At 43.8% G+C, this 23291-nt stretch overlaps 1 protein-coding gene across 1 annotated transcript; it reads left to right on the top strand.

Annotated features, from left to right (window-relative positions):
- Nucleotides 1-2041: 2041 nt before the first annotated feature.
- Nucleotides 2042-21716, top strand: STYX (serine/threonine/tyrosine interacting protein). The gene is made up of 11 exons (XM_068416589.1): nt 2042-2308; nt 13997-14029; nt 14615-14668; nt 15781-15878; nt 16579-16639; nt 17884-17920; nt 18455-18494; nt 18578-18628; nt 19369-19441; nt 20416-20509; nt 21210-21716. Exons 1-11 carry the CDS (start codon nt 2252-2254, stop codon nt 21281-21283), a joined length of 672 nt encoding a protein of 223 aa, XP_068272690.1. The 5' UTR covers nt 2042-2251; the 3' UTR covers nt 21284-21716.
- The last annotated feature ends 1575 nt before the right edge of the window (nt 21717-23291 follow it).

The raw sequence follows: 23291 nt of genomic DNA, 5'->3' as shown, positions 1-23291 counted from the left end.
GATATTTACTCCTTTGCTACTGAAGTCCAGGAAGAGGATTTAGCTGAGCTAGCATTTAATTATTGCTCAGAATGCAGGAAGCAAATGAGTCTTGTAAAATGTTTTCTGTCTTCCGTTATGCTGGGATGACTCCTGTGCTGAATGCCAATTTATAGACAAAAGCATCTAAGTGGAGGTGGAGAAACTGATGGCAGTTTGATATATAAAAGTTTTGATTGTAGCTTTTGGGGTGGTGGAGGAGATGTGAGATGGATTTCCTTCCCAAGTTCCGCTTTCAGCTGCTCTATATAGACAGGAACTGTCCAATATACTTTGAACCTGTGCTACTTTTAAATGTGTGAAGTGACATACCTAATGCTTCTGGAGCTCTGAAGAGGGCTTTGCTGTGCACCTGAGGTTGGAATTTGGCCGTACGTGGGCTGCCTGTGTGCTCCCTGGGAGCTGACTGCTGCAGCTCTTTGAGTAATCACTGAAACAGAAATGAAATCGTAGGGGCTGAGGTGTTGGTGTTCTTATTTTTGTGCCTTATTTTTGTTTTCCGATCAGTTCCACTCTGAGGGGTATGCATTGACTGACTGCAACTTACCTCAGTGCTGTGCTGGAACAGCAGTGTGCTAGACTGTACTGGCTACTTCTAATTATCCTAATTGGATTACTCTGGGCATGCTCAACCGACAGACAAGTACATCAGATTAACTCTAGACTCACCAGGAAGCACACTGCTTAACAGCATCTCCCTGGCAGTTTTAATAGCCATGGTTTTATTTCTTTCCCCATTACTGTGAGACAGAACAGGTAGCATAAGGTGTAAAACAGTTGCAACAGGACAGGCAACAATATTTTCATGTTTATATGGCTAATGTTATGGACCTTTGTTCTGGTTAGTATGAAAACTTCCTCTCGTGATTGTGTCAGGAGCGTGAAGATGCCAATCTCAGTTTTAGTTTACTGTAGTGCACTTTTTGAGTGCTGCTTTGTACAGAGGTGCTACGTCTGGGTGCTACAGCTGCTGCGCTTGGAACAAGTAGAAAATTCAATAAAAGTCAGTTTCTGAGCACTGCGGTGATGTAAACAGTGAGCAGAGCTGCTGGCATTACGTTGGAGAAGGGGAAAAGATGGCAAACTCTTTTCTGAAGCCCTGGGAGTGGTTAGAGCTGATTTTTGAAGTTTGGGTGATAAGCTAAGGCCGCTGACACCCGTCCCTGTTCTTATTGTTGATGCCAGCTGGAGGCGGGAGCTGCGGTTTACTGTTGCTTTCTCCTTTGCTGTTTCATTTTCCATCTTTCACGGGAAGGAAATCACAGAGCTGAAGGAGTGGTTGGCTGAAACGTGATTGCCAAAGGTTTCTCAAGGGTGAAATGAGCAAACGAGCAAAATGTTTAAGTAGTTTGGGGTGCTATCTCAGAGTACAGCAAAGCATGGGATCAGGGAACCTCAAAAAGTGGAAAAATAGGATCCTACCCCAAGAGTGGCGCGTCAGACGATGTCTCCCATGCGCAAAGGGGACCTGTTTGAAAATGAACCCTTTTGCGGCGTCAGCTAAAATTTGACGTGGCAGATATGAGTGTCTGCTTGCCCAAAATGGAAGCAGTTTGTTCTGCGCCTGAGGAGAAACAGACCCCAAGCAATGGCAGGGCGAGAGGAGGGCGACGAGAAGAACGTCTTTGGAGGCGTTAATGGCCGTAACGCGGCGGGGAGCGCGCGGCCGAGGCGTGAGGCGCTTCGGGCCTGCGCGTCGACGGGGGAGAAGCTGGACCTCGATGGCCGCCAACCTGAGGTGGGAAAAGGGCCTGTTGGAGAAGTTCTAATTGGGGCCGCGAGGGGTTATTTAACGAACCCCAGGAGCCACCGGCGCCCCCTGAGGGGAGGTGGCGCGCGCCCCCCTCAGCCCCTCAGGGCGGCGGGAGCGCGGGCGCCGCGCGCCGGGCCGGGCCCCGCCCCTCGGGCCGTTGGCGGCACCGCCCCCGCGCGCGGCGGCCGTTGTGGGCGGAGCGGTTGGGGCGGGGGCGGTGCCGCCTCTGGAGCGGAGCCCGGGGGCGGGCGGGAGGGGGAGCGGCGGCGGCGGGAGGAGGAGGAGGAGGGAAGAGGCAGCAGCAGCAGAAGCAGCAGCATGGCGGCCGGGCGCGAGCGGCTGAGCGCGCCGCCGCCTCCTCCGCCTCCTCCTGCCGCCGCTCCCGAGCCGGAGCCCGCGGGCCCGCTGCCCAAATAGCCGCCCTGCCCGGTCCTGCCCCCGCCCGGAGAGCGCCCGGCAATGGAGCTCGCCAAGCCGGCCTTCCCCGCGCTGCCGCAGGCCAAAGAGGACTCTGAGGTGAGCGGCGGACGGGAGCTGCCGGGGGCCGCCGCTCGGCCCCGCCTGAGGAGAACCGCCCGCCGCGGGGGCAGCTGCCGCGCCGGCCTCGTGCGCCCCCGGTGCCCCCGCGCCCGCCCCGGGCTGTGGGGCCCTGTCCCCCGCCGGCGGGTGCCCGCTGACAGCCATCCCCCCCCCGCGGTGGGGTGTCCGCGTCCCCTCTCCCGTCCCCCCCGCTCCTCCAGACGGCGGGGTCTCCGCCGAGATCCCAGCGCAGGGCTCGCTGGCCGCCCCCGCGGGTCCCCGCCGAGGCGCAGCTCCGTGCTCTCCCCCCTGTACTGGTGGCACCCCCGTCCGCAGGCCCCGCTGCCCGGCGCCGTGCCACCCCCCTGCGCCCACCGACCCCATCCCCCGGTCCTGCCTGCTGTCCTCCGCTCCCTGCTGCCCCTCTTCCCTCCTGCACCTCCCTTTCGGCTGCCTCCCCCCTTCCCCCGCCTGCTCTCGGGGCTGTCGGCGAGCCAAGAGGGGGTCCCTGCTGTCATGGGAGCCCCCCCGGTTCGTCTCGCTGCTCCCTTGGCTTTTGCCCTCTGATGTTGGCCCCCACTCAGCTTTGCTGTCTCTGGTGTGTCTTGGCCCTGCCTGGTAGTTGCCCTTTCCCCTGCGTGTTCCTTCTCCCTTTCTATGGTCACCGGTCCTGTCCCCCTCCATCTGCTGCTGGCTGCCCGCTTGCCCCTTCTTTATACGTGCCGAAAGGTAAGGAGCTGCTAGCAGTGAGTACCTGCGTGTCCCCTTCCAAACAGTTGGTGTCTACTAACTCCTAGATACTCAAGCAACAGTGTGGCACTCGGGTGAGTATTTTATGGTGTTCAAGAGCCAAGGGTTCTCTGCAAACCGAGACAGGTGGCAATATCTGCTACGGCTAAACTGCACCCTGCGCAGGGTCAGAGGAGTCGGGTCGGCGTGGTGTCTGGTTTCTGAACTTGGCTGAGCTCCTCAGTTCTGACCCTGCGTCCTGGTGGGGTGTTTTCGTGTGTCGCAAACAAGCCCTGGACGTCCCGCTTTGATAGCGTCAGGGACTTGGGGCAAAGTGTCACGGTGTTCGTGCGGGGAGTTGGTAGTATCTGAGCTCCTCAGAGGTCTATAGATTGTTGCATTTATTTCTGTTTTAATGGAGTTATTATTGAATGCTGTTATTGTGGTAAGTTACCTGAAATATGGAAGTTACTCTGTTTTTTTTCTTTTTTTTTTTGGTTTTGTTGTCAAGATTTAATACCCTCTGCACTTCAGAGCTATGGAGGTGTTTACAAGTCATCGTGGTTGTTTTCAGAAAGCTGTAATCAGTTTGTATCTGAACACAAATTATATACCACCCTGTGAGGTTTATAATTTGTTTGTTTTTAAATATCTTTTCTTTCTGGAGAAACCAATCATATTATCTACAGTTCCTTCTGAAAATGGTTAACTACAGTAGGCTGGATGGCTTTTTGAACCTGTTTATAACTAGAATGGCTGAAAAGGAGTGTGTGGATAAAATAGTTTTCAAAACAGAGGTCACTGCCAGTCTAACAACTTAGCTGATGAAAACTGAAATTATAATACAGTGTCCTTCAGAGTGGATTTTTTTTTTTTTGCTTTTTTTTCATGCTCTCTCAATAGTGTAATGTATAGAATGTTAGAACTTCACATGCTGCAAGACCATAGTGGAGAATTTCAAGGACTAGTTTTAAAAACTGTAAGTTAATTTTTTTTCAGCACCTTACACGTGTCTGACTTGATCTAAATACACTATAGTTGGAGTATTTGGGGGAAACAGAAGAGTTAAAGCCGATATGAGAATGTCAAAGTTCATGTGGAGCTAACTTGTTAAGCAAAGGGTAAGAGGCTTCAGCCTTGGGCCTTCAGCCCAGTCCTTAAGCAGATGCTTTGGAAAAGCAAACTAATTAAACTAAAATCATTCTGTCCATGACATGTAGTTGTTCGTGGAAAGCTGAAATCATCTCTTGTGTGCTGCAGTGAGGAGGTTCTTTAAATGAGGAGTATTTTCTAATGTTATTTCAGGAAGTTGCTATGTCTTGGTAGATTTGATTGCAAGATATTGGGGGGGGAGAAGTGGAGGAGAGAGAACTTGAGGAATCCCTGTTGCGCTTCCTGATGTAGGCTGCTCAAGACCAAGTGCAACTTTGTGGTCATTTTAAGGCAATCTTAACTGCCACCCCCTAGCTCCCATCTCCTGGCTGACACTAGTAACCACGTGACAGCTTAAATAATAATAATAATAATTTTTTAAAAAGCCACATCAGTGAGCTGCTCTGGTTGACCGCACGCCTTCACACTCCCTAGTGCCAGCACAAGGAGAAGTCAGAGAGCAGGTAAGGCTATCTGATCTCTGAGGAACGGCTGAGGGAGCTGGGGTTGTTTAGCCTGGAGAAGAGGAGGCTCAGAGGTGACCTTAGTGCAGTCTACAACTACCTGAAGGGAGGCTGTAGCGCAGTGGGAGTCGGCCTCTTCTCCCAGGCAACTAGCGATAGGACAAGAGGACACAGCCTCAAGCTTCGCCAGGGGAGGTTCAGGTTGGACATTAGGAAGCATTTCTTCTCAGCAAGGGTCATTAGCCATTGGAAGGGGCTGCCCAGGGAGGTGGTGGAGTCACCATCTCTGGAGGTCTTTAAGAAAAGCCTGGACATGGCACTTAGTGCCATGGTCTAGTTGACATGGTGGTGTCAGGGCAACAGCTGGACTTGATGATCCCAGAGGGTTCTTCCAACCTGGCTGATTCTGTGATCTGTTGAGGGGGTGACAGCAGCCTGTGGTTGGATTGACTTAGGCAGACTGCAGAAATGCAGATAAATAGGTCAGTTTGCTGGCCTGGAGACTGTTTGCAACATCCCTAATCCATACGTAGTATTACAGATTGCTGGATTTTTAAACTACTTGGCTGTTGGTCCTTTTTGGAGCTCATGAGACGTCACGTTAAGAAATGCTGGGAACACTTACCTGCTGGAGAGAGTTGTGCTGCCTTTGCGTTCCTAATCGGATTCCATCTCAGCAATTGATGGACCAGAAGTTTGTTCTTCCAAGTACTCTTAGTGACATGTGTCACGTCTTAGTTTTTATTTTTTTTCTGCAGTTTGTGTGTACTTAAAGTTCATTCAGGTGGTGAAACCACGTTTGTCATAGGTCAAGCACAGACAGGTATTTTGCCACACTTCGGTACAAGTGTGTGTCAGTGCTGGCGTGTGGAGCTTCCTCTGGTCCTCCCTTGTGTGCTGGCTGCGCTCGGGGTGAATTGTCCCGTTCTGCAAGGTGAGCTGATGAACCCCAGCATAAACCAGCTTCCATCCTTCGCTGGTGAGTCTGGGGCAGTTGAAAGCTGAACTCCTTTTTTACAAGTCCTTATGCCATCTGGGTGTTTTCTACTCTTAATTTTTGGATAATCATCATGTAACTCGTTCTTGCAAAGCTCTTCTGGTGTGTGCCATGAACGTCTGTAAACTCTACGTGTTCTTTTACATATCAGTGATAGTGAATACGACAAAGGATTGAGTAATAGTGATCGAACATGGCGTAGAAACCATTCCTAAGCTTAGATTTATATATCTTTTTCTAAAATTGGCACATTTTTCAAGATGTGGTCTCAAATTTTCTTAAATTTGAGAAGTGTTGTGGTTTTTTTTTCTCCAACATAAACACGTATGGCTAAAGACCTGTTAAAAGAGGGTCAGGTTAATAACAGTTAGTGCACGCTGGCATATTGGTACTGAGACATCTTAGCACTTTTGGAAAGATGGTAAATAAGGACTGGAATAATTCAAGGAATTTAATGGAAATTATTTTCCCATTAAATTTTAAACAACAAAAAAAGAATAGCACTAGGATGTATGTAATGGGAACACAGCAATAATTCATACCAGTTCATTTCTTTGTTAAAACATTAACATATTTGTTTGCAAGCAGGCTGAGTAAACTAGTATTCATGACGTATTTAGAATTTTTTTTAGTGCTCTCCATGGTTTTTATAATGGAATTATCAGCTTATTGACTAAGCAGTCATATTTGCCTTTTTATTATGTGTGTAAAAATTGAGCTTTCTTTAGCACATAATTTTTAAAGAAATATACATTTCTTGACAGCTGTATTTAGTCTGAATTCTAATGTATTTTTGAGTGCTTTTTAAACTGTGCAGTAGGGCAGTCCGTCTAAAGGTGGAACAAATTTCTCCAGCTTTTTTACTCTTACTTTTGATAGGAAAAACAAATAACCCCCTTAACAAACATAGTGATTCCCCTCCTCTGCAGACTCCTTAAAATGAGTAGGAAGCCTGGATTATAATATTTATTTTACCTGCCCACATAGTAGAGCAAAAGAAATTTAAAACCAATGCTATGTCATGCTGGGAAATGTAAATCAGGTGACAGATTTTGATGCTAACTCTGTGGGATACTACCAGGCTACTTTGCATCTATCAAAAGCAGCGCAACATTGAGCAGTCTTGTCAGCCGTGATTAATTTACGCCTTGAGTCCGTGGGAAGCCTGTTGAAGTGCAGAGGTGTCCATGCAGACGTGGAGGTGGCTCACAGCTGGAGCGGTTTGTAGAACTGGGGACTTAAATCCTCATTTTTTATCTAAATGAGGATTGGAAGGAGATCTGTACGGTCCTTGGCTGTCTCGATATAGCCCAACTCACTCGGCTGTAGTTAAAAAAAAAAAAAAAAAGGCATGAAAAAGGATATATTTACACCATTATAAACAATTCTAGTAATAATAGACCTACGAGAAACGGCTGAGGGAGCTGGGGGTGTTTAGCCTGGAGAAGAGGAGGCTCAGAGGTGACCTTAGTGCAGTCTACAACTACCTGAAGGGAGGTTGTAGTGAAGTGGGAGTCAGCCTCTTCTCCCAGGCAACTAGCGATAGGACAAGAGGACACAGCCTCAAGCTTCACCAGGGGAGGGTCAGGTTGGACATTAGGAAGCATTTCTTCTCAGCAAGGGTCATTAGCCATTGGAAGGGGCTGCCCAGGGAGGTGGTGGAGTTACCATCTCTGGAGGGGTTTAAGGAAAGACTGGACATGGCACTTAGTGCCATGGTCTGATTGCCATGGTGGTGTCAGGGCAATGGTTGGACTCGATGATCCCAGAGGGTTCTTCCAGCCTCATTGATTCTGTGATTCTGTGTAATCTGGATAGAATTTTTTCCTTTACCGGTTACCAGTAAAACTTGCTCATTCTACAGATTCTTTGTAAAAAGTGAATCATCCAGACCTTCTATTGTAGTGGGTAGAATTGCTGTGGGGTGAATGCAGGAGAAATACTACTAGAAAAAAATTCAGATAAGTCTCAGCTTCTGTGCAAGTCAATTTAAAAATAAAATAATACATAAAGTGTGTCCGTCTTGCCACTTGGCCATGTGCTTCATATAAGCTGCAGAATTCTGTCTTCACTGCTTTATTTTGCTTTGATGAAAGCCAGTGCTGCCGATCCTGTGTGCTAATTGGTATTTAACAGGCCAACAGAGGTATCTTTTTGGACCAAAGAATAGGACAAATAAGGAACATTAGTTTTGTGTCTATATTATATTTCTACTTTCCATGTAGTTGCCTTAGTCTGCCTTTTATCCTTTGCTGTGGCTTGTATTTCTCTGTGCCAAAACAACCTTTATTTTCCTGTTGTACCCTTCTTCCTTCCTCTGTGTGCTCTGTCATTCCCACCTGCTATTGTTTTTTCTCTCCACCTTCCTGCTTTTGTATCCCTTTGTATTTTCAAAAGCAAAAATGTCTGTACGATGACTCCCCATTGTTGAGTGCTTTTTACCAGTACCCAGAAAACACCATTAAACGCTGCTTCCCACCTTCACCATTATCGAGACCGACTGAAGTGGGACCTGTGACCGAGGGGGGGGACTTGGATTGCAGCAAAGCCCGTCTGATAGCTGGCTTTGCTAAAACGTGGCTTTACCCGTCCTGCCAACCGCCCAGTGTTGTCACCGGTTTTGTCCTGACGCTTGTCTGACCTGTGGTGACCTGCAGCGGGGAGCTTACTTGGTAGACAACCAGCTTAGCTAAAAAAGCTGTTAGTTTGGGGCCATTATAGTCTCCTGAGCGCGGTGACCGTAGGATTAACCAACTGTGTGAGGGTAGGAATGTAACCAGCCGCTGCTTTGGGTTAGCAGTAGTGTCAAAGCCGTCCTTAACCCTGGTAGTATCGCTCTGTTCTTACTAGTTGCGTGCCCACATCTTGAGTGAACAAGAAGAGTGGGTTGAATTTTTTATATTTTATATACTTGCACCAGGACTTCTACCTAAAAAAAAAAATATATATATTTAGCCCCGAAGTGGTCAGGCAGTTGGACTAAATGATGACAGACAAGATGGCAGATGACACCAAGCTGGGTGGGAGTGTCGATCTGCTGGAGGGTAGGAAGGCCCTACAGAGGGATCTGGACAGGTGGGATCAATGGGCCGAGACCAATGGCATGAGGTTCAACAAGAACAAGTGCCGGGTCTTACACTTGGGCCACAACAACCCCCTGCAGCACTACAGGCTGGGGGAAGAGTGGTTAGAAAGAGACCTGGGGTTGCTGATCGACAGCCGGCTAAACATGAGCCAGCAGTGTGCCCAGGTGACCAAGAAGGCCAATGGCATCCTGGCCTCTATTAGGAATAGTGTAGCCAGCCGGTCTAGGGAAGTGATCGTCCCTCTGTACTCGGCACTGGTGAGGCTGCACCTTGAGTACTGTGTCCAGTTCTGGGCCCCGCGCCTCAAGAAAGATGTTGAGGTGTTGGAGCGAGTCCAGAGGAGGGCGACCAAGCTGGTGAAGGGTCTGGAGGGTCTGACCTCCGAGGAACGGCTGAGGGAGCTGGGGTTGTTTAGCCTGGAGAAGAGGAGGCTCAGAGGTGACCTTAGTGCAGTCTACAACTACCTGAAGGGAGGTTGTAGTGCAGTGGGAGTCGGCCTCTTCTCCCAGGCAACTAGTGATAGGACAAGAGGACACAGCCTCAAGCTTCACCAGGGGAGGTTCAGGTTGGACATGAGGAAGCATTTCTTCTCAGCAAGGGTCATTAGCCATTGGAAGGGGCTGCCCAGGGAGGTGGTGGAGTCACCATCCCTGGAGGGGTTTAAGAAAAGCCTGGACATGGCACTTAGTGCCCTGGTCTAGTTGCCATGGTGGTGTCAGGGCAATGGTTGGACTCGATGATCCCAGAGGGCTCTTCCAACCTCATTGATTCTGTGATTCTGTGATTGTTGTAGGCCCCTTCAAAGTGAAATAATTCTAGTTTATATATATAAAAAAGCTGCTAAGTGGAATCACTGTCCAAGAACATGAAGCAAGACTGAAGCCGAAGACACAACCTTTCATTTCATTCTTGTTTAGCTAGTTTTGAGGCCCTCAAAGTAGCATGCATCACAGCGATAGACATGACAGGCTTCAGTAACGTGCAACTATTTTTCTTGAATGTGTTTTCAGTACTTCATTTAATTTGACTAATTTCTTATTAAAAGATGGCAAATGAGTATGCTCTATTGCTGCTTTATTTCATTATTTTTTTTACAATTGTTTGTTCCATTTTACAAAGTCCATTGGTGTAACCAGCTTTATTTTTGTGCAGGTCTTTAATGATAATATCCACCCCCCCTTTCCTTTTTGCTGGACTGTATCAGCTGGGTGGTTTTTTCAAAATTTTGTCTAAAATACTTTCAAAACCAAGATGCAATCTCATTTCGTTGTGTAAATTAGACTTAAAACTGCCTCAGAATTAAGCATAAAGCTTTTGTGTCAAGGTAATCATTAAGGGATCAGGACCCATCCATGATCCAAGCTGTAGCCTGGTAAGGGGGGGTGATAGTAGTGTTGGCAGTTAATATAATCCTGCCCTCTGACTGCTCTGATATAACCCTGTTTAGCTGTAATTTTAATTTCCTATACAGAGCACTACAAAGCTATAGCCAAGAGATCAGTTGGCCTGAGAGATGAAGGAACTGAAGCAGGTCAGCAGAACGTGTGGCTGTCATTGCCCTAACAGTTGTCTTCAGCTTTGATTTCACAACTTGTGGAAGAGTGTTGTACCAGCTTTGGAAGAGAGACTTTTGAGTGTTAAAGCTTGTATGAATATTCCACTAGACAGGGAAACAAACTTCGGCAGGAGGATTCTGACAGCACTAGATTTTTGAGGTACACGAGGAACGGTCAGTCATGCAGAAGTCTTGCTCTGATGAATTACGATGGGAGGAGAAATCTGTACAGAGAGGTAAATGATGCTGTTAATCAACAATGAAAGAGCTGTCAGAGTGTTGGGAAAGGGCCAGAAGCCTGGAGCGGTCAGGAAGGTTTTACTGGGAGTTGTGTGGAGCTTTTCAAAAGGACTTGAGTAATGGTCTTCAAACAGGGAAAGAGTCATTGCAGATGGTGGCTGATGCCCCGTGATGCTGAGCAGATAGGGGCAGCAACTAAAACTCTAGGAAAGACACTTCTTGATGTTGGATTCTCCTTCTTTAAACTACTGCCTCGATTTATTTTACTGGTGTTTTTTTTTCAGCACATTTGAGACCTTCTTCCTTCATCTAGGGTAGTTGTGGTTTGCAGACTCTACTAATTATAAGGCAGCAGCAGTTTAACCATAATAATGAAAGCGCAGTACTGCGGGTTGCCTTTCAGCCAAAGCTGAGCTTTGGCAAAGACCAACTAGGATATACCTTTTGTGTGTTAAAATTAGATGAGTCTTCAGACTTAAACTGTCGGTTAGGAACCAGTCAAACGATTTTGCTACGTTCCTTCTGGTGAGGCATACCCAGATTGCATAAGGTTCATGGTGGTGCTGTGTTTAAAAACCACAGTCTTTGCTTTTGTGCAGATCTTAAGCATAGACAAGTCTCCCTGTCAGGGCTGTTAAACTAATTAAAAAAATGCATAATATGAATTTTATATTAAATCCTAGCCAAGGTCACTCCTTCAGGAGGAAGTCCACATGTACGTGTATTTGCACGTCAGTGTAAGGTGTCAGGTTTTTTGCCATTAAGCTGTTCTTCTAAAGAAGAACAGGTATAGCTATAAAATTATTAACAAAATATTAACAAAATTAACAAAATATTAACAAAATAACCATAACTGTTGGCAGAGTAATTCCTGATGTAGTTTGGCCGTTGGTTACCAAGAAGCTCTTTGTAGCATAGACAAATCTCACCTATTAATTCATATCTTCAATTTATTTCAGCTAGAGGTTGGCTATAGGTGGGGAAGTAACGTGCTTTTATTGCCTTTTCTCTTGTGAGTCACTTCATTGTGAGACAGGAGTTGAAGTGCTTAGACAGTCCCTGGCATTTCGTGTGTGCAAATACAAAATACAGCAGATACGTGCTGTGAACACACCCAGCAAAACAGCTGAGGTGTATTTTAGACTTGTCCATCAGTGAATCACAGCCTAGTTTGGGAAGATGTGCCAGAGGCGAGTGGCTCCTCTTTAAAATTTTGGGATTGGGGGGGGGTTTTGCTTTCCTCCTCTTTACTTTTGTGAGTGTTGAAAATGACTTCTTCCAATGAGTTGTTGCTTATTCTGTAGAACCTTGTCTGCTGGGTGCTTCAAACAGTGTGGAAAACACAGGTGATGAATGAATTCCTTAAAATGAGACCTCTCCTTGGGTTCAGTCTACATTAATAGATTTTTTTACGTAGTTTTCATAACATTTGAATAATCTTGCATTGTTAAAAGCCTTGAAGGGCTGTCAGGAAATCACCAGAATCACTCTTTCAGTAGTTTGTGTACTCATCTCAGATTAAATGTTTTCTTTATACGTCAGATATTTATTTTGCAGACTAAATCCCATTGGAAACTACCTTTTTGGCTTGTTGAAGAACATGGAAGACTAATATCTGGAGCCAATACTGACATTTTTTTCTTGTTCAGAACATCTGTGGCATCTGTTGTCTTCTGGGTTTTGGTTTCCTTTGGACTGTGCATTGCTAAATTCTTGCCTGCGTGTTTTGCACAGCTTACAGCTGTCGGGACTAAGACAATTTCCTGCTTCTAATGCGTTTGAAAGGAATATTTGTAATGTGTTGTTAAGTACCCTTGACCAAAGTACTGATGAATTTGTTTTCATTATGTTCCAGATTAAGACTTTTAAATGCTGCAAGTATGTAAATGGAGTAATAAACCCACTTAAGCACTTGTATAGTCCTGGACTATAGCTTAAGCTTTTCAGAGTTTACAACTCGTAATATTGTTTTTATACTTGGACAGAACTGGGGTTTTGTTGCATTTTGAGTGAATTATGCTTTTGTATATGCAGTGAGACAACAGGGTTATGCTAAAACACTCTTAGGTCAGCCTTCAAAGGATACAGTTCTCTAAATATTATCCTTTTGTGACAGCATTTCTACTTTCTGCTACCAGGAGCTTCTATTATTACAGCTGGAACATGCAGAAATAACTTACCTACCTCTGTGTGTCTTTAGCAAAGACCATTTCAGTGCATTTTATTGCCCTGTTTGTACTACCATTTTAGGTAGTATTTAAAGAATTGTTTTGAGTGGCTTAATATTTGTCCCAGATTCAATTAAAGTGGTTTCCAGAATAATTTTACTGATACTAAAATCCTTGCTAATTCCACTACCAAGGGCTAGCAAAACCTCACTGTGTAACTCTGTGTGTGGTGGGGAAGCATTGGATTTTTCTTATGAGTCTCAGTAAAAAGAGGGTTAATGTGAAATTGATGCTCCTGGTCCAACTGCGGGTGCTAAGGTGGACAGTGCTGCAGTTTAAGGGCCTGGACTGATCTTGGTGTAATCCTGACCTCGCTTCAGAGGTGGAGTATTTAGGGTTTAACTTTCTCAGAGTGTTGAGGAGATTGGAACATGACAAGAACGACATATGGCAAAGTTTTTTCTTAGCTGCCGGTGTGTGTGGGGCAAACAACTAAGTTATGTAGATAAATGTATGCACTCTATTTGATTTGGTATGTTTGACTATTTCCTTTTTTTTTTTTGTTTCTCCAGCTGGTAACTGTGATCTCAGATACAACTCCTTCATGTGTGAGGGTCAAAGAATGAGTAAGAGCCTGTTAATAGAGGACAGTGGGAGTTGTAAAGACAGACAGGAATAGTCTGCCTGAGCGCTTTTCTGTTCAGCTTTAGCAGTGCTGTAAAGTGGAGTGAAGGATGAAAATGTTGATTGCTCTGGGCAGTTCTGATAGACTGAGTTGGATGATGGTAAATAGTCAGCTGGGAAGGGAAGGGGTGGTTCCTGCGTGGTGAACCTTCACAGGCTTGTGGGTCTGAGGTTTGTGGAAGGGTGCAGTGTGCTGGCTGTACGTTAACCGACGAGGAGTATCACGTCCTCGAGGCTGAACACAAGTGCATGCATTCACCGTGTGAGGATCCGTCCCGGTGTAACTGTCTAGGACAGAGGAAAGTGGACGTTCACTTGAGTGGCTTACCGTGTTCGTGGAGAACATAAGCTTCTAGAATTGTTAAAGCTAAATCCTGAATATTCAAAATAAAGTTAGTTTGAATGTATGAGGTGAGGCACTGTAGATTTTAAGGGAGTTACCTGCTATACTTGTTATCTTCTAACTGTTTTTTCAGTGGCTGTAGGAATGTCCCAGTCAAAGGAATCTTTTTTGCTTCTGTGGCTAGAACAGAGCGAGCTAAAGCTTTTTTCCTTTTTCTTTTTTTACCCTTTGTGTGTACATGTAATTATTTTTTGTTTTATTTTTAAGGATTGGACCTATCCCATGAGGAGAGAGATGCAGGTATGACACACTTTGATTTACTATTTGAGTCAAAACCCACGGTGCATTCAGTGAGAAAAAGAAAGTGCCCTACAAAAAAGCTGGTATCAAAATCAGTCTTTAGGTGTAAGGTGTCAGGCAGCACCATGGGAGAGATGTGTGAGGATTGCCAGCTTAGAGTGCACGTGTGCTTGGATCTCTGGTGTGCAAGTACTTAAAAAAAAAAAGAAGTTATTTTGTCCTTTTCTTCAGAAGCCTGTATCTTTTTCCATGAAAGTGATTTGGAATTAATTACAAGACACGATTATATACAGAGTTCCCTTCATTTGATCTGGGGCTGGGTAAGATGCAGTAACCAAACAGCAACTTAGTCCAAATAAAGGACTTGATTCCCATTCCAAAACAAGATCTCCTGCACACAGATCATGTTTCTTTTATTTTGCCAAAACGATTTTTTTTCCCCCTTGTCCTATTATAAATGGCACTTGATAACACATCTCTAATATGTAAATTAGTTGTTTCCATGGTTGTAGTCTGAGTTGAGCACAATGTATTATTTCAAATAATTTTGTGTTGGTATTAAATGTCTGTTCTTCTGCCTCCTAGGAAATTTTACCTGGGTTATTTTTAGGTCCGTATTCTTCAGCTATGAAAAGCAAGGTATGATTTTCTGAAGTGTCTCCTAAGGAAACTTTGCTGTGGTGATTTGTTACAGTGGCGATATGTTCAAGTGTTACCTACGTGGGTGTAAATTTGTTTGCAATCCTGAACTGGAACATGAAAGATGCCAGAGTAGAAGTAATACATGGTGTGTTCATGGGATGGTCCCTTTAACCTGCAGGATTATCTGGCTGGGGCTGGTGTCAATGCCTCCCCTGAACTGAATCTGAACTGCCACCTCAGGCACGTGCTGGGGCCGTTGGCACTTAGAAACCTGTGTTTTCCTTAACAATCTTGAGAGCTGAAGGGTTACGCCAGGAGAAAAATGAGAGAAGAGCCCCGATTAAATTTTTTTGTGTGGCTTGAAGTTCTGCCTGCGTTCGTCCACGCACACGTGCATGCTCTCTCAGTTCAGCTACCTACCCCTTACAAACCAGAGTAGAGTGCAAGTGTGAAGTGACTTGCACACTAATTGCGGTGAGCATCATGTGTGAGCTTTTTGTATTAAAAGTGAGTCTTAAAGTTAAGCTTGAATATCATTTTTCTTCGAAAAAGGTAAACTTTGAGACTTGCACACTACTGATCAGGCAATCTATTTCCTTTGCTAAAGTGTTGCAGCACAAATCAGAACGGGGAACTCACGCATACGTAGTAAAATAAGGTAAATTGCATCTACAATAAAGTTAAGCCCTGCTAAGACAAAGCTTGTATCTGCAAGCCTGCCTCATAGTTTAAATGATCTTCCTTTCAACGGTCTGATTCCAGCAAGAATCCAACGACAGCTGGAAATTACTACATCGTGTAGGGACTTGTAATTTCAGGCAAAGTGAAAGGTGGGCAGAGACAAACAACTTCACTGAATTCCTTCTTTATTGCCTGTTCTTTTTATCATGGTCAGGAATGCTTTTTTGTGCAGCTCCTAATGGTGGTTTTGTCTTTTTGAAAGACAAAATTTTTCACACTATGCTTTGAATATTAGAAAAGTAGCTCCAGTTTTCCTTGAGGACATGATATAACCCTGTTGTGTATTTAAGTATAGCTTTTCTTTTTATTACTGTGCAATAGATGGCTTCAGTAATTAAGAAAAACAATGTTCTTTTCTTTTTCCACAGCTACCTATACTTCAGAAACATGGAATAACCCATGTGATATGCATACGGCAAAACATTGAAGCAAATTTTATTAAACCAAACTTCCAACAGTTATTTAGGTAAGAAATTCTAACGTGCAGAACCGCGAGCAATGAAACATCTTACTTTTAAACACCTTATTCTGTATTAGTGAGATTTTTTGGTGTTGGTGTTCTTTCCAAATATTTTTACATTATCAAAAGCATTTGGAAAATGTGCTAAGGTGTAGGAAGGCTCTTAAATCCGAACCATGAAGTTTATTCATCCATTCAACTCTCGACACAGCACCACTGCAAATGAGAAGTATCCCTTAGTTTACAGCGACTGTCTTCAGTTTTAAAGTTGTTAGTTCTGAGTACAGTTTGTCCTGCTAATGAATCGTTTGAGGTAACTTAATCCGAATTAGTGTACCTCCGAAAAAGTGGTGCAGAGCCCCAGGGAAGAACACTGGCCCATATTTACAAACTGATGGGCAGTGTGGGAGTGTGTAGTACGCTGCTTTCAAGCAAAGTTGAGTCCCCTGCAGCGTAGCACTTGTGGATTTCTTCCACTCTGAGAGGTGATTTTGTCAGGGGATATTGGAGAAGGCTCCTCATAAGGCCAGGCCCAGAGGTTGCTTGATTGTAGATGTTCTGGAGCTCAGACCAGAAGTAAAGCCAGGAGGGTAGTGCTGGCTTCCTTCTGCGGGTTTGAGTGTTGTAGAGGGGCTTAATCAGCTGTATGGGTACCAGTGGCAGCAATTCAGTGTTATTGTACTCATAGCAACTGTTTTCATTGTAGGTATTTAGTCTTGGATATTGCAGATAATCCAGTTGAGAATATAATACGATTTTTCCCTATGGTAAGTATTTGTGTGTTAATGTGAATGGATTGGGAATGGAGTTGCCCAGTAAGACTTGTCTGAACTAAGAGATACCAGTTTGCACGTTTGGGATGCCCAGCCTGAGGCACCTGGAAGGGTGGTGAACTCTTATTATTGCCACTTGAGGAAGTGTAATTAACTCCTCTTTCCAAGGATAGGAGCTGAGGTAGAGTTGTAAGAGCTCTGTCTTCTTATGGTCTCAAAAAAAAAAAAAGCCCAAAGACTGCTCTAACACAAAGAAATCAGGGAGAACACTGGAGAACGTGACCTGTAGGAAGCTTATTTTTTGAGCCCAAGAGTATGTTTACTATAGAGGAATTAAAAAAATAAGTTAAACAGTACCCATTGCATACTGACATTTAGAAATAAAATAAACCCTTAGCTTTGAGCCAGGGTTTTATATCTTTATTTTAGGTTAGTTTGCAACAGAGCAAAAGCATTTTGTTCTTTCACCCACTCAAAAAAAAAAAAAAAAAAGGCACCAAAAAGCTCTTCTGGCTTCCCTGTGTATGACAGAGGGGTCATGTTTTTGCAGAACAAGGTGGCAAATCAGTTGATGGCTTGCAGCTTTTCTAAAGTACAATGCCATTTGACCAAACATCCTCTGCATAGCTCGCAGTTACTGACATCTCAGTAGCTCTGTGTTAGGGTATTTTGAAGAGTCAGAGTTTTCCCCACAGTAAATTATTTAGCTTTTGCTTTTCATCTAATGAGCTGTTTCAACCTGGCAGTATCCCACATCACGTCTCACCTTACAGATTGATTAGACCTACTTTGAACATATCATTGGAGAACTTCTAGGAAGACACAATGTCAGTAGAGTGGTCCAGGGTGTTTTGCTGTTGATGTGTGTGGGTTTTTGTTTGTGTTTTGTTTGGGTTTTTTTCCCCCAACTGTTAAGCAAAGATGTTTGGAAGTTACTTTTTATTATAGTGGCATCACATGTGACACAATGATTGTAAAAGCCACCCATACTGGATTTTTATCCATTTTTGTTTCTGGCTTCACACTAGTTTTTCACTGCCAAGTTTATGGATAGTTAAAAAGTACAAAAGAAATACAAATGTCCAGTTGAAGTGATGTCTAAGTCAGTATAAACAGAGTGCATTATTGTCACTATATATAAAGACTGATACAAAAATTCTACCAAATTTAAATGCAAGTACCAGTAACATCTAAAATGATCTGAAACTTTTGAGTCTTGTAATTTTTTTTCTTTTTAGACTAAAGAATTTATTGATGGAAGTTTACAAAGTGGAGGTAAAATCATACTAAGTTTTTTCCTTCATTTACTAATACACTGTTGTTAAAGCTTTAAAACTAACTTAGTGGTATGTATTAGAGGCTCTTAAATATGAGTTTTTCTTAAATTTGGGGTTTTGTTGTGCTTGACTTGAACTATATTATACAAGTTTGGAGCAAAGTGTTCTTTCCTTTTGCCTTGGACTGGAAAACAAACCTCTTTGTATATCTGGCTTTTTTTTTTCACTTTAAACACACCTGTATTCTGTGCAGGGTTTTTTTGTCCCCTCTCTAATGTAGAGCCTTAAATCTGCCTTGTGGTCCTGGAATACTCCAAATCCTCAGAGGAGCAGGAATCTGTGCTTCTCTATCCCTGGGCAGTAATGGATAGAGTGTTGTTAGTAATCTAGAGTGAAGTAAGACACACCTATTGTTCTTAGGATGTACCTTGCTACTGTGTAGTTCTCTGTAACAAGGAAAAACTACATTTCAAAGAATTTTCAGTCTATACAAGTGTGGTTGGTTGGTTTTGTTTTTTTTTTTCCTTCTCAGGAAAAGTTCTTGTCCATGGAAATGCAGGGATTTCTAGAAGGTAGGAAACTACCCTGCTGCTTAATTTTTTTAAACAATGGCAATATATTTTTATATTTTACTAATTTTTTTGTTTCTTTTCAGTGCTGCCTTAGTTATTGCGTACATAATGGAAACATTTGGGGTGAAGTACAGGTAAGAACAGAGTGTGGTCGTGTAGTTCAGCATTTATCTGAAAATGCTGACGTGAGAGAGTACTATAGTACAGATAAGAAGTCTGATACGTCTGTAGGTATTAATTTTTTAATTCAAGTGGTGCAAGTGAATAATAATTTTGGAGGGAACATAAACAGTTGTGTATTGATGCATAAAAAAATTTTAAAAAGCCTGGACATGGCACTTAGTGCCATGGTCTAGTTGCCATGGTGGTGTCAGGGCAATGGTTGGACTCGATGATCCCAGAGGGCTCTTCCAACATCATTGATTCTGTGATAAGCCAGTTGTTACCTACTGAGATTGAGTGAAGACTTTACGTGGGGCAGATTATTCCATTTCACTTCACTGCAGGTTTGTTTACATCCTTTCTTTAAGAAGAAGTAGGTACCTGCTGCTCGTGGAAACAGGATACCAGCCCACGTAGATTGATGCCTTGCTCTGAAACTACAGGAGAGGCCCCAAGGGGCTGTTCTGAGCAGTGTGTGAAAATAGGCCAGCAAGCCCAAGACTGGAGCTGGGGGTGGGCAAAGAGTATTTTACAACTACGGCTTCCTATTTTGCCCAAACAATTTCAGTTATACAAACCAGTTCTGAGGAGCGTTTAGAGGTGGCGTATTTCCTAAGTACTGATAATCGGAAGGAAGACTCCTGAAACCCAAGAGACTTTTGTCATAGTCTGTTTTCCACTGAAGTATTTTCTCTCTCCTTCTCTTTTTAAGGGACGCATTTACTTATGTTCAAGAAAGAAGATTCTGTATTAATCCTAATGCTGGATTTGTCCATCAACTTCAGGTGACTTTTTTTTTTCCTGGTCATAACTCAAAAGCCATTTGATGAATCATCTTGCTGCAAAACAGATGTTTCTACTTAAGCTTAACACTTACCCTAAAAGTATGCTTCAAGTAGATGTCAGAAGCCATAGTAGAGCTTGGGAGGAAGATGAGTGGGTACCCTAGTTCATTAGACTTAAGCTTTAGACAAATCCAATCCAGGAATGGAGGAGAAATAAAAATCCTGTTTTGTGCAGTGATTAAGAGGCTCTGAAACAGCTTAATTGGTGGCTGAGGAAACTGCAGGGTGAGTATTGTGGCACACAGCAGTGATGCTTCTTGACACTTGCATTCATAGGTGATGGAACTCACAAGTCTGAAACAGCAAACAGTGGTTTCATGAAGCTGCTTTATCATATTCCAGGAGTCTGTTGGGTGAATGGTGGGCAAACATCAGGACAGTGTGTTGAAACAGACTTGCAGTGTCTCTGCTATGACTTAGGTGGCTGGCAGTGAGGTGACTGAATATCTCCTGAGTTTGGTTTGTTTTTTTTTTTAAAAGTAACTCCTGCAGGGAGTTGTTGTGTAGCACTGAAAGGGTGACAGGTCACTAGAACACAGCTTCAAGGCCACTTACGGTTTGTCCTTGTAACAAATCTACAAAGCTACTGTAGCTAAGTTTGGTTTGTTGCCACTGTCTCAGTTGCCCTCTGGAAGCAACTATGAGTTCTCTGAACGTTCTCACAGATTTTTTTCATGAAAGTTTACTCTCTTCCATAAAGCTATTTCTTGTCATCCTTTAAGTTTTCTTTTGCTCTGTCTTCCTGACGGTTTTTGTCGTTCATGTCAAAGCAACAAAGAGCCCTTCTCCTGTAAAATCTCTGCCTTACTAGAAGACACTCTCTACTCCACCCTAGCAAACTCTCTGAATTAGTCCTCACCCTTACAAAGCATTATGCCAAATTAATAGCAATATGTATTATTAAACTTTTTCAGGAATATGAAGCCATCTATCTAGCAAAATTAACCATCCAGATGATGTCACCACTGCAGCTGGAGAGATCCCTCGCAGTTCCACCTGGTACTACAGGTCAGAAGCCTCTCCTGTTGTGTGCAATGCTGCCTGTCTTACCTGGCGTTGTGAGGTGGCTTTTGTGCTCCCTCAGTAAACCTCCAGCAGCAGCAAATCTCAGACTTTGGGGAAGGGGATGGCTGCAGCTGGTGTGCAAGTGTTCAAACTTCAGTGTGCAGTACTTAAATATTCTCTTCTCCTGTGGTTGAACTGTCCTGTGGTGTTGTCTGCGCTTCTATACCATACTGGAGAAGGGCCCTGCCTCTCCCTGTCCTTCCCTAGAGGAATCAAGAGTGACAGGCTGAAAGCAGCCAATGTTCAGGACATAATTACTGCCCTTAAAATTTAAGGCAGTTGCTCTGAAAAAAAATTCTGCTGTGCCCTTAAACAGATAACAGGGGATTAGGGCATGTAAAAAATGTTACCTTAATCTTATAGAGGTGTGCCAGGAGCAACCCCTGCTAAAGGTCAGTGAAAATGGAGTTGGGGGGGAGATATAAAGGGAGAGCAAAATATGGTGGGTTCTAGGAAAGTTCTCTTCCATGTGGAGAAGTGGGAGGGAAGAAGAGTGCTGTCAGCAGCTGGCTGTCCCAAAAGCTGAGTGTCTTCAAAGGGCAGAGTCCCTGCAAGAAGACAGTAGTAACTGCCCTGTAGTCCTACACAGAGCTGGGTATTATTAGAGCTGATGCTTTCAGCTGCATCCTCTTGCCTTTTGCAGGAAGTTTAAAGCGAATGCACGAAGAGGATGAAGAACTTGGAACCATGCAAGTGGCAGCAGCGCAGAACGGATGATGGCTGAGGACAGCACTGTGTGTATTGTGAATTCCTGCCAAGAAAGGTGAAGAAAACTAGGGGAAAAGAGTTAATAATGCAAACTGATGAACACACACATCGCTTCTTTTCAATTACATGTTGCTTTCAGATGTAAATCTGCCTCTGCAACACACTAAGCATCATTTTTAAGATGTTGGACTTCTTGAATGAATAGATGGCACTGATTGTTTTACTCCTTTTTTACACTTTACAGTTTTATTCTAAACCAAGATTTTTGGACTTGCAAAGAGGTATTATTGCAATAATGCACTTTTCATACTTGAAATTTCTTTATTTGTATGATATAAAGTTATTACTTTAAACAAAATGCAAGCTGGGGGGATTTGTTTATAAAGTATTTGTGTAATTTATAACAAGAGACTTTAGTAAAGAAAAAGTTTGCTAAAACTCACCTTGTTCTCAGTCTATATTATGGTCATGCTTGTAGAAACAGGCTTTACAAACGGTGCTGTGCACTACTACTGGCAGTTGAGCAACAGCAGTGATCTGATCAGTATTAACTCTTTACCTTGTTACAAAACCTCATTATATACTGAATTATTTTGAGCCACAGAGACCAATTTAAGAGAAAATACTGTTCAAAAAATATCTACTTGTTTTATGCAAGTTAAGCTTTAACAGAATACTGATGCTTTAACAGAATACTGATTAATTACTTAATAAAATAGTAATGTGCTAAATTAGTACAGAAGGCAGCTACCCATTTTACACACATCAAGACTGAATTCTTTCAGCAAACATTAAAAAGTTGCTTGTTAAATTAGTTATAAGTTGATTGAACAAGTTCAACAAGCCAGTATGGTCCATTTGTCTACTAGAATAGTGCATCTTCAAACTGGTCTTGAAGGAGCAGTTACCTTTGTAAGACAATTTGAGGTAAAAGTTGGGTTGGTGTTTGAAAACTGAGGCCCAAAGCACTGGCCATAACAGTATCATAACAGTGTGTTTACGTTGTAGGAGTTCTGCCTCACTTTGTGTGTTCAAGGCAAGCTGACCACGCCTGTGACTTGCTGGTCTTTGCTTAGACACTGCTCCTCTGTCTCATCTTGCAGCTCTGGGAAAGGCTTGCTGAGGGGCAGTCCCTCCAGAGCAAGTCAGAGCTCTTGGCCTGAGTCAAGGCTCTTAGAAGTAGTTAGCAGGTTCTGGGTTGAAAACTATTGCCTGGGTTAAAGCATGGGCCTAGAACAGATGTTGGTGACACCTGAGGAGGAAATCCTCCTGCAGGAGGGCAGGGCTTTGAGCTGAGCCAGGACACTGGGGTGAGGCTTTACAGCCCAATAACCTTCTGGTGTGGAATGTGAAGGCCCTGGAGTGCTGCATAGGGGGAGGGTTCACAGCTTCAGCAGGGAGGACCAGCCTTCAGCAGCACTTCCCTTTTACTGCCCTCTGTCCTCTGCAGTACAAATCCATCAGAAAAAAACCTTTAAGAAATATATGATGCTTTAGTTAGACAAGTTTCAGCTTGAAAAAAGGAAGTGTTACTGCTGTCTCCTGAAGAACTACAACTGGTCAGGGTTAAGCTGACTGGCTCAGCACGCAGCACTGGTTTTGCAGTTGGAGGGTTTATCATGTGCTGTTAACTGACTCTCTTTAAAAGAATGTTTCTGGGGCTGTTGGGAAATACCTTCTCTGATGGTTCAGGCTGCTGTGGGGTTTGTGGATGTCTGTCTGTCTCTTGCAGCTGCCAGCTACAAGCTTCTGATGAAACAAGGATGGGAACCAGAACTTCTGCATAAAATTGCTTTCTCTTTCAGCTCCCTTGGGAAGGGGGAGAGATGAAACACAGATGGAAGAACACTATTGATTCATCTAACTCTCCCCTGCCAGAGAGGCTGGTTTGGGTGTAGTCTGGTTCTCTCACTGGGGTGATTGTCTCACAAACAGACAAGCTTCATGACTAAGGATTTTCCACCAATCTTTATTTTTTTCATGCCATTATCCCCCACTGCTGCCTGCTACAGTCATT

The sequence above is a fragment of the Nyctibius grandis genome, chromosome 20, assembly GCF_013368605.1.
Source record: "Nyctibius grandis isolate bNycGra1 chromosome 20, bNycGra1.pri, whole genome shotgun sequence".
Lineage (NCBI taxonomy): Eukaryota > Metazoa > Chordata > Aves > Nyctibiiformes > Nyctibiidae > Nyctibius > Nyctibius grandis.
The sequence above is the reverse complement of the archived record's forward strand: the minus strand, read 5'-3'. Positions and strand labels throughout refer to the sequence as shown.